This window comes from Pinus tabuliformis, chromosome 4_1, assembly GCF_031772625.1.
Source record: "Pinus tabuliformis cultivar Carrire ecotype Pingquan chromosome 4_1, CPIR1, whole genome shotgun sequence".
Classification (NCBI taxonomy): Eukaryota; Viridiplantae; Streptophyta; class Pinopsida; order Pinales; family Pinaceae; genus Pinus; species Pinus tabuliformis.
Window position 1 is genome coordinate 48,368,918 of NC_142303.1, and position 14,599 is coordinate 48,383,516.

A 14,599-nucleotide genomic window follows, 5' to 3' on the forward strand; every position below is an offset into this window, starting at 1 on the left:
CTCCAAACTTTTTGAGCATAGGAATAAAATCTTAAATCAAAATAGATAATTTGTTTCTTTAGGTCCGATAGACCATTATTTGGTCTCAGTGGACGTTAACCATCATCATCATCATCATCATATTTTAAAATATTGAATTTATTTTAAAATATTTTACTAATATAAAATTATAACTATTTTTTTTTAATTACAATTAAAATATAATTTTGTTATTAAATTCTAAATAGTAAATTAAAACAAATAAAATATTATAATGGTTTTTTGTTATATATTTTTTCCAATTTTATTTAAAGTTATGTAAAAATTCGTTAAAATTATAAAATCTATATAATTTGAATCTCCTATTATTTTATTTTATTTTATTGATGATCATGATAAAGAATGTCCATTGAGACCAAACTTTGGTTTATCGGACTTAAAAAAACGAATTATTTAGTTTGATTTAAGATTTTATTCCTATGCTCAAAAAGCTTGGAGAGAAGCCTCCTAATCTCACTGTAATTTAGACAACCTAAAAGGCTACGGAGGTCAGTATTGCAACAAAGATTTTGAAACTGAGATCTAATGTGGTTGTAGGCAGGGCACTCTAAAAGGAAGTGATTTTCATCCTCGATGTTCGTATTCTCACAGAGATGGCAGAACCTTTCCATCCATGGTGTTTTAGGAACTGCCCAACTACCCGTTTCACTATGGAGCTCATGAGAGTTCATTCTAATCTTGGTTATATTAATTTTCTTCTTTGAGCTAGTTAAAATAGAGATACTTTTGATCTTCTAGGGTGGGGTTGATGACCTCCTTATAATATCTTAATTTTCTTGTAGCTGCTAAATCTTTCTCACACCATATTTTTTCTTTGAACTTAGAAGTAACAATATTTTTAATGTTATTAATGTTTTGCAATGCAACATTCTCGTTGATCTCCCAATGGTTTAACCAGGCAGTGGTGTCTTTATACAAACCCCGTTTGGGTGGTTTTGGCTGGAATTTAAAGCTAGCTTAGGAAGTCTTATGGTCTCCTATTTAATTTAAGAGCATATTTTAAGTAACAAAAAACTATAATTAAAAAAAAATTATTTCCAAATTTTGATTAAAAAAAATCAATAAAACTTTACACTGCAACAATTTACATTACAACAATAAAAACTATAATCAAAAGAAATGAAATGATATTTTAAGGTTCACCAGATTAAAAATATTTTAAGTAACAAAAAACTATAATTAAAAAAAGTTATTTCCAAATTTTGATTAAAAAAATCAATAAAACTTTACACTGCAACAATTTACATTACAACAATAAAAACTATAATCAAAAGAAATGAAATGATATTTTAAGGTTCACTAGATTAAAAATAGTATATGAGACCATTAGTTCCTTGTTTTTGGATTTTGGCAATTCAATCTTTAGTCTATGAGACTATTAGTTCCTTGTTTTTCGCTTTTGGCAATTCAATCTTTAGTCTATGAGACCATTAGTTCCTTGTTTTTCGCTTTTGGCAATTCAATCTTTTTCCGATTCAAATTGATGATGCGCTGACCCAACCTTCCAACAATCTCCTTGCTAAAAAGACAATGCTCAGAAACTGATGCTAACATGTTCTCATAACTTTCTGTGATGTCTTTGAATGCATCACATTCCAAAATGAAATGTTTTTCCATTCCACAGTTCTAAACGTGCAAGATTCCACAGTTCCAGATGTGCAAAATGTATACACCATTCTTCTCAATCTTCTTTAGGCCTTTTCCACCGTCAAATTGATGTGAATTGGTCCTTAATTCAGCGATAAGAACCTTTGCCCTCCATAAAATACTAGCTCTAATAAACTCTTTTTGATATAAATCACAAGTAGATTTAATTTCTTTAATTTAATAATTCTTTTTTTTACCCTATTCTTTTACCTACTTTTTACAAAAACTTCTTTACAAATTTGCTTGCGAGACAAGAATTGAGGTAAAGTAAAAATGATTATATTTTTTAAAAAGATGTGAAGGACTGTATTTATTTGAACATAATTGCAATAAACGTCCAACACGTTGGCGAAGTTTCTTGGAAGTACGTGGACGCGGCTTTCGGAAGGCACGGCCGAGTTTGACTTTATTTTCGTGGACAAAGTTCAACCGTTCCGCCGTCCATGTGTAAGATATTTCGCTCTCTCAGTTACTCACCGAGTGGATTTGTTTTGTCCGTCCGACCGTGTTCAGCTTGTGGCTGTGGCGTATCCTACAGTTTAATCTCTCATTCATTTAACGTGCGCTATTCGATTGGTTGGGACGTGATGTGTTTTGCATAAGATCAATTTATCTGTGGGTTTTGGCTGGTTTTGGGATTCAACCATTATTTTTTCGTGCGTCGGCCATTGATCTTGATTGATATCTCTGTCTATCTGAAAATAAGTTTAAGATTCCTGCTAGGCACGAAGGGTCTGAGAATTTCGTTCATTGGGTGGTATTTGGGAGGTACAATCTGGCCTCTCTAAAGCTCAAAGTTTTCCGTAAAGTCGATATTCGTTATTTAGGTTATACAAACTTTCTCTCCAGATCTGGATCTAGTACTGTGTATGATAATCCCTCTATTTCCGGCAGACATAGACATCGCTGTGAAAAATCGCCGTTAATTATGAGTCCAAGCAGTTCGTTGGGAACATTAGCAGCACAGCCCTGCTGTCGATTGCTAAATCGATGCTCTTTTGCAGCACAAAGGAAACCCTCATACATCTCATCTTTAAAAATCTTAACCGTATCATGTGGATCCTTCCACAGATCGTCATGGTTCAGACACGTTGCTTTCAAAAGGTGTTCAAGTATGCCCAAAATCCATAGAAGGGCATTGTCAGATTTTGCGACGAGTGCCGAATTCTTGCAGGAGGATTCCGAAATCAAGAACCCTAATGCGGGGCCTTTGTCTGCCGTTGCCATCAAAACCTCGGAAGAAGAATCTTGCATATCTTCTACCACAATTGGGCCTAAAATTGAGTGTGCGAGGCCGGAGAGAATATATGTTACTAGTGTAAATCCTCTTGAAGTAGAGAGGATCGAAGAAGAAAATTTCACCAATGTTGGGTTGACAGAGTCTCTGTCTCCTGCTACATCGGTTACAAAGGAGGAAAAGGAATCGGCGCTAGAGAAAGAAGCATGGAATCTTCTAAGAGCCGCGGTTGTGAATTATTGTGGAAGCCCAATTGGGACTGTTGCTGCAAACGATCCATCTGATACGATTCCCCTTAACTATGATCAGGTGTTCATAAGGGATTTTGTTCCTTCTGCCCTTGCATTTATGCTCAGGGGAGAGACAGAGATTGTGAGGAATTTCCTTCTCCACACACTTCAATTGCAGGTGCTTTTCTAATTAGCAAGTTTGGAACCCTCTGAGTATTGGTTGTCTTTTATTTCTTCTGTGTTATGGGTTATCCTTTTGTCCTTACTATTATGGGAAGGATAAAGGTTCTATACAGATATATGTTCCGGATGTCTTTATTTACATTTCATGCCCTATTATTAATTTCTTTGCAATATAGTTGAAGGTTATTTATTCTGCACTCCTATCATTAGTATGCTTTGGCTTTGATTGGCTGATATTTCTGTTGTGAATCTAATTACCCGTTAGCTAGTATTATTATACGTGTTTTAATAGAGTAACAGTGCATTTGTTTACTATATGTTGATTTGAAGATAGAAAAGTACCTCGACGAAACTTCTGACTTATGACTTCATATTATTTTGTAATATCAGAGCTGGGAAAGGACTGTGGACTGTTACAGCCCTGGGCAGGGATTGATGCCAGCCAGTGTTAAGGTTAGGACTGTCCCTCTTGATGGCAACAATCAAGCGGTCGAGGAAGTGTTGGATCCTGATTTTGGAGAGTCAGCAATAGGCCGTGTCGCTCCTGTTGATTCTGGTAAACATTCTGATAAAGTTCATTCAAGATACTCTGCAGCCAAACAATTTAAATGAAATTTTACGTATCTACTATCAACACTCGTGATACTTCTCATGTTTTCTTCTTTGGTGTAATCCTGATCATATGTTTTGTAAGTAGGCATCTCAAATAGCATGTTTTTTTGACAGGACTCTGGTGGATTATCTTATTGAGGTCTTATGGAAAGATAACGGGAGATTTTGCCCTCCAGGAGAGAGTGGATGTTCAAACAGGCATTAAATTGATTTTAAAGCTATGTTTAGCAGATGGGTTTGACATGTTCCCAACTTTACTAGTAACTGACGGTTCCTGTATGATTGATCGGCGCATGGGCATTCATGGACACCCTCTTGAAATTCAGGTACTCTGAGTTGTTGGTGGGTTGGTCATTCTCGATTTCACGAAGTTCCCATTTTATTTGAAGCTATTCACAGTAATAACATATCCAATGGGAAAGACTGCATCTTTCTCCTTCATCCTCAGCAAAGAACACCCCCTTGAAAAGAGATTTCATTGTTGTTCTGGTAATGTTTCATTTTAAGTACAAACTAAGTTTTTTTGTTTCTTGACCTTTTGGTTTGCATCCAAACTGAGCAAGCTTTTGAGTTTCGACACCTTCCAAATAAAATTGGGATTTTGATGGGATGCAGCTCCTACTTTGTGCCCCTCATCCAAAAAGGGAATTTGCTGATTATGAGAACAGGGACATTGCCTCTATTATGATTTTTGTTGCCAGATTTTGCCGTTGAAGTGGATCATAATATCATATAGTAAATAAAGCTGAATGGATTTCATTAGATTGTATAAATAGGCTGCATGCTCCAAAAATGGCCAGATTAGCCTGCAGACTCTGCTAATAAGCACAAGATCTATGGTTTCAAAATTCTCACGGAGCATCTTTATCAAAATTTAGAAATGGCCTATTCAAAAGGATTTCTTTAATAGCTTCACAGATATACTCTTCGACTAACTTGAAATCTCTCCTAGGCTAATGTCTTGTTCATGAAGATTCTCCTTGATAGCCTTGAACACTGATGTGAACTATCACAAAAGGGAGATGAAAATTTTATATGCAGAATACTATTGAATAAGCCGATGAAGTGATGTTCTATTACAATGTCTATTATATTGAATGCGTGAAGAGACTCTCCACTCGCGATGTATTAATAAAGTAACCACCACCGTTAGTTAGGCTCATGACAAGCACCTTTTTTGAGATAGCTTGTTCTAAAAGCACATGTATCTTGAAGGAAAAGGCTGTTTGGTAGGTGCCCTATTTTAGCACATTGCTCAGTGGTTGATATTAGTGGCCTTTTTTTGGGGGGATGATTATTCTGTTTTGCAGCAATTTTTGCGTTCTATTTTAGTTTTATGGTAGCGTAGTTGGCAATGTGGTTTGATAGTAACTAAGTTGCAGTGTTTCTGTACTCAAAATGGAACTACCACTGTATTGGTGCAATGCAAAATAGAAAATGTAGAGGAACAGAATTAAGAGCCAAAGTAAGGAAAAGAGTGGGGCAACTAATCCATACCCGAGGATGGATTCTACTTGCCAATTCAAAGAATGGAAGAAAACATGTCCTATAAACACTAGTAACATGTTGATTGTATTGAATATGATAAGGGATACACATGAGGGGGGGGGTGGGGGGGAACATCTATTTTCTACAAATAAATTGGAAAAAACCCAAACTTAAAGCTTAAGAATCAAGATACTAATAAGAGTGATTAGGTCCTTCTTTCATAAGTGGTCTTTTTACAAATATCACAGTTTTACAGGATCATGAGCATATGCACAAGACAGTTCATTTACATAGAGTCTAATCCTAACAACGATGATGTTGTCTGAAAAACCAAAAAGATGCATTGCCACCTTAATAGAAGTCCAAAGTAGGTTGTATAATAGCTTGAAAGATGCGAAAACGTGCCTTTGCATTTAGTTGCAATATCAGATTGCCCAAATCTGGTAACGGTATGAATTTTTGGCCTACAAAGAGATTTTTGAGGAGTGCATACAAAAAACAGACAGGTGCATTTTATGAATAAGCACTTGAAGAATAGAGAGCAAGATTTGAACCCAAACCACTTATTCCAAAAAGTAATACAACCAATTGTACTAAACACATTAGTGTAACATAGAGTTTGATACCTAACGAGGATGTTGTGGTCAGAAAAACTGAAGATGCATTGCCATCCCAATAGAAGTCCATAGTAGGTTGTATAATAGCTTGAAAGATGCTGTGACATCCCTTTGCATTTAGTTGCAACATCCGATTGTCCAAATCTGGTAATAGTATCAACCTTTTGGCCTCCAAAGTGATTTTGAGGAGTGCACATTGCATGCAAAAGACTCCAAAGTCTAAAGGTTATGGAGATAAATAATTTAGGTGATCAAGATCTAATTTGAGCCATTGATTTCAAGACATCAGATGAGGGATGATCTCAACCCTCCGTCTCTTTGAAGCACTAGGGTTTGATTAGGAGGCTCAAGGGATTTTGATATAAGCCATATCCATGACGTGAAGGCACATTATTGAGACAAGGTGAATTGGGTAGATCGATTTGTTGAGAGAGAGAATGACTTGGTGGAAGACGAAGGAATTTATCGAGAGAATTATCAGTAGCTAAGCCAAGTGAAACATGGCAATATCAACTGGGTGACACAGGCTATACGAACAATGATGCAAGCCATAGCCGAGTGACGCGGGTGGCATGTGCAAACCAATGCAGACCACACACAGGGTGAGGCAAGCACTGCATAGAGTTTGATTTTTGTAGGGTTTGGGGAGGCCATAATAATTGTGTATTTTCTATGGGAATTTCTCTCGTGAAACATTGTAATTTATGTAAGAAAATTTCATATCTTCCTGAGCCAATAATAATAAACTCGTTGTTGGTTTTCCCTTTTGTGGGTTTCCAAGGTAAAATTGTGTGATTGTTGTTCCTATTGTTTCTACTATGCATTTTATTTGTGAAGTGCCCAGTACGCAAGAGCAAGTCCAAGAAGAAGGGCTCTAGTAGTCGTAGGGCAACCTCCAAGGTAAAGAAGGACGTGGACTTTAGTAAAACGAAGTGTTTTTCCTATCACAAGATGGGGCATTTTGCGAGTCAATTCCCAACAACAACTAGAAGAAGACCAAGTCATAAGTGCGGCCTTAGCAGAGATTAAATAATTCTCTAGCAAATTTGAGGAAGAATTCAACCTCATTGCATGTTTATCGAGTTTAGTAACCACAAGAGTGTGGTACATAGATAGTGGTGCCTCATGCCATATGACAGGGGTGCACGAGTTCTTTAGCAGGTTGAGGGTGGAGGACATTGATCTCCATATTGTGCTGGGCAATGATGCAAAGTACAAGGCAGTAAGCCATGATACTATCATGTTTCAGTGTGAGTCACACAAACCCCTCAAAGTGACAGAGGTGCTCAATGTTCTTGGATTAACCGAGAACCTTTTGTCAGTATCAACCTTGGAGGATGGGGGGTATGTGGTAACCTTCTACAAAGGAAAATCCTACATCCAACCCAAGGGCGCAAAGGTGATTGGTGTGCGTAGGGGCAAGCTGTACAGATTGCAATTTGAGCCAGCGAGAGCATTGGTGAACACAATTTGTGATTTGGGGGAGCTATGGCATAGGAGGATGGCACATCTTCGTCATGGAGCGCTTAATGTGGTTAGCCATATAGTGACATGACTACCAAAGTTTAGTGTAGAGAGGCATGACCCATGCAAAGGTTGCAATATGGGAAAATATGGCAAGACAATTTTTCCACACAGTGACAGCAGATCCAAGTGTGTGTTGGATCTTATACATTCAGATGTATGTGGTCCTACGTCTTCCACATCCTTCAATGGATGCAGTTACTATGTCACATTTACTGATGACTACTTCGGGAAGACTTGGATTTATTTTCTTAAAACCAAGGACGAGGTCTTTGATAGATTTCAAGAGTTCAAAGCTCTTGTGAAGAATCAGATGGGGAGAAAGATTCAGGTGTTGTGATTAGAAAATGGTGGTGAGTACACCTCGAATGCCTTAATTGAGTTCTATGCGAGCTTGGGGATCAAAAAGGAGTTGATTGTTCCTTATAATCCTTAGTAGATTAGAGTAGCGAAGAGGAAGAATAGCGCTATAGTTGGGGTTGCATAGGCCATGTTGCATGATTAGGGGCTGCCCATGTTTTTGTGTGTCGAGGCTTGCAATAATGCAGTGTACATTCAAAACAAGAGTCTCCATGAGTTTTTGGGAAGGATGACCCTTGAGGAGGCATACACAAGCAAGACACTAGATGTGCGACACTTCATTATATTTGGGTGTTTAGTGTATTGTCATGTTCCTTTTGAGAAGAGAATCAAGTTGTAATCGACTACAAAAAAGGGGATCTTTGTTGGATACATTGAGACTTCCAAAGCCTACTGTGTATACGTACCAATGCTTAGGAAGACGGTGGTGCGTAGGGATGTACAGTTTGAGGAGGAGAGGACTTTCAGGAAGTCCACACAAGATGATGATACAACATATGTAGGAGGTTAGGACTCGTAGGGATAGGAGGAGAAAAAAAATGATCCAGATCCACAGGTATAGGGTATAGGCATATGTATAGGTACTGGTATTGGTACGCAAGCTATTCAGGGAGCAAGGAGGAGCAGGGAGATCTTGTTCCACAGGATGAGCCTTCCACATCAGGCAGGGGGTGGCCTAGGTAGGCCTTACAAACCCTGAGAGATGTCAAGGATGTGGGCCCCCCTAAGAGGCCTACTAGGGATAGCAGACCATCACAAAGATACATTGGCTGCATGGCATATGATGGTGCTGATAGATGCAAAGCTTTCTAGCTATCAGGAGGCTGTTGATCAACAAGTTTGGTAGGATGCCATGGTGGAGAAATATGCCTCCATCATGAAGAATGATGTCTGGGAGGTAGTGCCATGGCAAGAGGGTGGTTGGATCACGATGGATGTACAAGATTCAACACACTGCTGATGGGAGCCTTGAGAAGTTCAAGGTGTGCTTCGTCGTTAAGGGGTTCTTGCAGCAAGATGGGGTTGACTATGAGGAGACATTTGCCCTTGTAGCCAGATATACCTCAGTTCAGGCTGTTATCTCTATAGTGGGTGCTTAAGACGGATGTCAAGATTGCCTACATCGAGCAGCCTGAGGGGTTTGAGGTGCATGGGGGGGATTCCCATGTTTGTAGGTTGAAAAAAGCACTCTACGGGCTCAAACAAGTGCCTTAGGCATGGTACTCAAGGATAGATAACTACTTGTAGGAGATGGGCTTCGAGAAGAGTGAGGTCGATCCCAACCTTTACTACACATTGGTAGGGGAGGAGTCTCTTATATTGGTGCTTTATGTTGATGATTTGTTCGTGACAGGGAGTGAGGAGCTCATTGCTGACTATAAGAGAAACCTTATTGTTGTGTTTGACATGAAGGAATTGCGTTTAATGCACTTCCTTGGTTTGGAAGCGCAATAGAGAGAGGGGTAGTATTTCTTAGTCAAGGGAAGTACATTGTGGAGATCTTGAAGAGATTTGGGATGTTGGACTGTAGGCCCGTGTCTACGCCTATGGTCACAAATTGGAGGAAGGTGGATGCTTCAGAGTTAGAGGCTGTTGACCCCACATTGTATCGCCAGTTGTTTGACTTGCTTATGTATTTAGTCAACATTAGGCTAGATATCTGTTTTGCAATAAACACTTATTCGGTTTATGGTGGACTCAAGGAGAGTCCATTGGATTGCTATGAAACATGTACTCAGATATCTACGAGGCATTGTGGAGTTTGGGTAGCAGTATGAGCGAGGAGATGGAGTGAGGCTTACAGGTTATACAAATGTTGATTGGGTGGGATGCTCAGTGGACAAAAAGAGTACTTCAGGTTGCTTCTTTAGCTTAAGTTCAGGACCTATTTCCTGGTTCAACATGAAGCAGAGGTTGGTTGCATTGAGTTTTGTAGAGGCATAATACATGGCAACAAGCATGGCTACATGTGAGATGATTTGGATATGGAAGTTACTTTTGGGTTTGTTTGGATAGGATATGGATGCGACCTGTTAGTACTCCTCAGTTTCCCAAGGCTGAGAAAGGAAGCCAATAAGGTAACCTCAGACTACTTTGGACTTGGCAGCTAGCCCTGCCAAATCAGAGAGGGCTCTCTCTCTAAAACAACCTCACAGCCAATGGAAGTGATTGGAGAATATATGGATTTTAGGCTAGGTATTTGGCACAGGAGGGTTTGATTTTAGTGTTTGCTGGACAAAAACACTAGGTTTGAGAACTAGGTCAAGTATCCCAAATGATCAATTGCAGAGATTAGATGGGGCAAGGTAGATGTAATCAATGGCACAAAGTGGATTTGTCATTGTAGTGTGATGAGGGGAAAAGAAGAAGCAAAATGAGCATATAGGTATGAATTCATTTGCTTAGAAGAAAAAACACTTATATGAAATTCTCATACAAATAGAGCATATGGATCATGAAATCTGCTTTAAAACTTAAGAGATAATCACCAGAAGAATATAGATGGATGCTGGAAATACTTAATCATCAAATGCATAAAGAAAACTGGAGAAAAACAGTGCCACAAACCACATCACAAGAATCCCATAAAAATAGTTGCAACTGCATTTATTTCTGCAAAAATGTCTAGTACACTAGTCCAAGAGCTGAGCTTCAAGAATCCAACCCCTCTATGAGTTCATTCTCACTACATATATATGCAAAACAATATCCCCCCTCTCAGGGGTCAAATCCTGCTTCCTAGGAACTGATTTCCTAACCACTGTCACATCATGAGTAGTAAGAAACCACTTTCCTTCTTTACACTAACTGATTTGAATATGACTTTGAAGGCATTTAATTACAAGATATTCACTCTAACCATCACTAGAATATTTAATTACATCATGTAAAATCGTAAAAAGACTAATTACATCGACCAAAGCTGACTCTTGACCATGAAAACTCAGAAACATGCCTCTTCTACAGAAGCGCAATGAAACTTGCAGAAGCGCAGCGTGCAGGCATAGAAGCGTAGCGAAAGTTTGAAGGCTAATTGAACGAATTTGGTGCATCGTAAAGATGAACTAAAGATTGGTACTAGTAGCTGGGGATGTCCTCTATATCGCTGGAGCTTGAAATCAACAAAAACACTTCTCCAAGACCACTTAAAACTCAATTTGCCACAACTACTCTAGAAGCGCAACATGTGACCAAAAATAGTGGTAGAAAGGTGAAATTTTAGTGGTTTTCGACCTTTTCTTGCAAATCCATGAGCTTACAAGACACCAAAAGTAGATTTCTGAGATATACTAACCATAAGACACCTATACATGTTTTCCATTTGTCGTTTGGAGGTCTTGGGAAAAAGTGCAGCATGGGCACGCTGCGTTTCAATGCACTAGTATTGCTTGTATGACCAAAAAAATCTACAAAATTGTCAAAGTTTGCCCAAACTTCTCTCCTTTTGCATTTTTTTGTCATGGCTCAAACAACTAAGGATGCCTCAACTAGTAGATCCAGATTGTCCCTCTTCTTGAGCTTGCTTAGGATCTTCTTGAGTTTCTTCTTCATATTTTTGACCTTAACCCTAGAAATCATGTTTCTTGCATAATAGTGCCTTGCCATATGCCTCTGCATGGTGGTGTCTCTATTTTCCTTTTTCAACAGCTTCTCCAAGTGCACATTTACCTTCTCAAGCCAATATTCGTTGTTCTCTTCAATTTCAACTGCTATGGAGTCATCAAAGGTTTTTAGGGTTTGAGGAGGAGAGGGATTTTTTGCTTGCCGTCCCTTAGCCATGGCTCTGGTTGTAGGTCTCCTTAGCTATGTCTGAATATCTCTGTCTTCAATCTGCTCTATATCTATCACTACTTTACCTTTGTCTTCAACTACTTTGTTGGATGATGGTGGCTCTTGTGAGGTACTTTGCTGCATCAAGTTCATTTTTGTTAAAATTGGCAACTAGGGCCAAACTCCATGTGGGTCACCTTATTTATGGTAGCTGATATTTTTCCTAAATTCTTGTTGTCGAGAGGTGTAGGATTGATCTAAATATCATCCGATTCTGACAAGTATTTATGGAGATATGAATTTATTTGTATTTAGTTGACAAATTGTCAAGGTTGGCTAGCAACTAAATGTGTGGCACACATGCCTAGCAAATCATATAAGTACAAGTGAGGTTGATTCATTATCAACTCATCTTCTCTCTCCTCGTCTGATTGGGCAAGCAAGAAGGACGAATTAGGGCAACTTCTCTCACACGTGCAAGAAGGAGGATGAACTAGGGCAACGTTGACTGAATTAGGGCAGCGTTGACTTTTTGGGTTCTAGGGCTGCGTTGACCAAATGCTGGATTGTTTTATGGAGCATTGACCAAGGGAAGACACACGCTGAATTTTTAGGGGTTGCGTTGACCTAAAATTTGACCAGCGTGACTGGTTAGGGCTGACTGCAGATTGCTGAACTTTTGACTGCTGTTTTGACTAATTATTGTGGACTGTTTTGGGCTACTAAAAATAGTTGTTGAAGACCGAGTTCTTCAAGTTGACTAGAAGTCAATCCGAGGCTGTTTTGACCAAGTTTGACTTCGCTGATTTAGGGTTTGATGTTGCTTTTATCAAATTACAGAATTTTGAATTGTACTATTTCTCTCTGCTGAACTATTGAAGATTAAAGAAGAATTGATCAAAGGGTTTCCCCACATTGGGGCTTGTCCCTGGCCAGTCGCCACATCTTGTGTCTCTTTTCTTGGCTTGTTTTCTGTCGATCGTTTAATGTTCTATCTGCACTTTACTTTATGTTTATGTGATTGCTAAACAATGGATAATAAAAAGATTTGAAGTAAATTGCTTTAAGCATAGAACATACCATAATCTAACATTGTATCAGAGGTGAGGTGAAGACAAAGCCCAAGCAAGAGCAAGAGCTAGAGCAATCACCGAAGGCTGTTGAAGCAATCTCAAAGAAGTCATGGGTCCCCCAGCACACTTCCCTGCTGAAGAAAAACTCCGTGAGAAGTTTGACTATCACGGATGGAAGATGTCTCTCGATCTAACATTGGAAGAGCAGGAAATGTTGGACCATGTGAGAGGCAGAATTGTTGAGCCTCCATCAAATGCATCCATTGCTGCTAAGAACAAGTGGACCAGGGGAGAAGTCAAAGCAAAGAAGATCATTTGGGACTCTATCGACAAGTGCTTGGTGGCCTGTGTTTCCGAGCTGACCTCCTCCAAGGAAATCTACGATAGACTGGTGAGTTTATTCAAAGTTAATGATGCAAATCAAGTTTTGTTCCTTAGAAATAAGCTGAAGGAAATTAAGAAGGGCAAAGATGAGAGTATGCAAGCATATTTCTTAAGGATCATTGAGATGATCTCCTATTTATTGGGGAAGTAGTACCTGATAGGGAAATGACTGTCACAACTCTCGGAGGGTTGCCACCTGAATGGTATATATTCAGGACTACTCTTCTCAACAATAATGTAATTCCTGGATTTGAGGAATTGATGGCAAGATGCATTCAAGAAGAAACAAGGATGGAAGAGCAAGAAATGCCCGCACTTAAAGGCAATCCCTCTGCCTTTTCTTCTCATGCTAAAAGAAGAAACCATTATGGGGCTAAATCCAAAGGAAAGGCCTGACCGAAAGGTGGAAGAAAAGGACGATGTTACAATTGCAACAAAATGGGCCACTATGCAAGGGAGTTCCTTGATAAAAGGGACTTACACCATGACGATGACCAAAATCACTCTCAAGGCAATCAAAGGAATGGCAGGTCCAATGGTAGAGGTAAAAGGAATGTTGGAAATCAAGGAAGAGGTCAACCCTTCAAGAAGGCAAGAAACTCTAGGTATGAATCTAACGTTGTTAACAATAAGCAAGATGAATATTATCTACCAGCGGCCCTCTCTACTATTGCTCCCCCAAACTCACTGGGAAATTGGCTTATTGATAGTGGTGCCTCAAGGCACTTCACTGGTTACAAAGAAGCTCTCTCTAATCTGATAGAGAAGGAGACCAACCTGGAAATTGTTCTTGGGGACAACTCAAAATATCCTGTGAAAGGCGTAGGGAATGTCACTCTTCAATTGAATCAGGGAAATACAATTCATTTACAAGAAGTCCTATATGTACCTGATCTCAAAAAGAACTTGGTGTCCATTTCGGCAATGGAAGACAAAGGCTACAAGGTGGCCTTCATCGATGGCAAGGTACGTGTATGGAAAAAGAACTTTAAAGATGCTTTCACTCTTGGGTTTCGAGTTGATTCATTATATCAGGTCAGAGGAAGTCCGCTGGGTGTCATGTCTTGTGACACATCCCTTCTGTTTGAACTATGGCATCGGAGGTTTGCTCACCTTCATTATAAAGCTCTACCTGATGTGAGAAAAATGGTGACCGAGATGCCCGAGTTCAAATTAGAGCAAGAAGGTGTATGTCCGGGATGTGCCGAAGGAAAGCTCAAAAGGGGACCATTCCCCTCAAGCCAAAGCAAGACCTCTGATATATTGCAGTTGGTTCACTCAGACATATCTGGTATGATGCCTGTGAACTCCTTGGGAGGATATTTATATTAGCTCACTTTTACAAATGATTATTCTCGCAAGACTTGGATATGCTTCTTGAAAAAGAAGGATGAAGTGTTCTCTTGGTTTCGTCACTTCAAAGCCTTGATTGAG

At 39.2% G+C, this 14,599-nt stretch overlaps 1 protein-coding gene across 1 annotated transcript in view; it reads left to right on the forward strand.

Moving 5' to 3' along the window:
- The first annotated feature begins 2,169 nt into the window (after positions 1 to 2,169).
- The window catches only part of LOC149174105 (neutral/alkaline invertase 1, mitochondrial-like), a 51,502-nt gene continuing 39,072 nt past the window's right edge, over positions 2,170 to 14,599 (forward strand). The window contains exons 1-3 of the mRNA XM_089419170.1: positions 2,170 to 3,331; positions 3,727 to 3,892; positions 4,063 to 4,274. Coding sequence (XP_089275296.1) covers positions 2,615 to 3,331; positions 3,727 to 3,892; positions 4,063 to 4,274 — 1,095 coding nt within the window. The 5' untranslated portion in view covers positions 2,170 to 2,614. The remainder of the gene's footprint in view (positions 3,332 to 3,726; positions 3,893 to 4,062; positions 4,275 to 14,599) is intronic.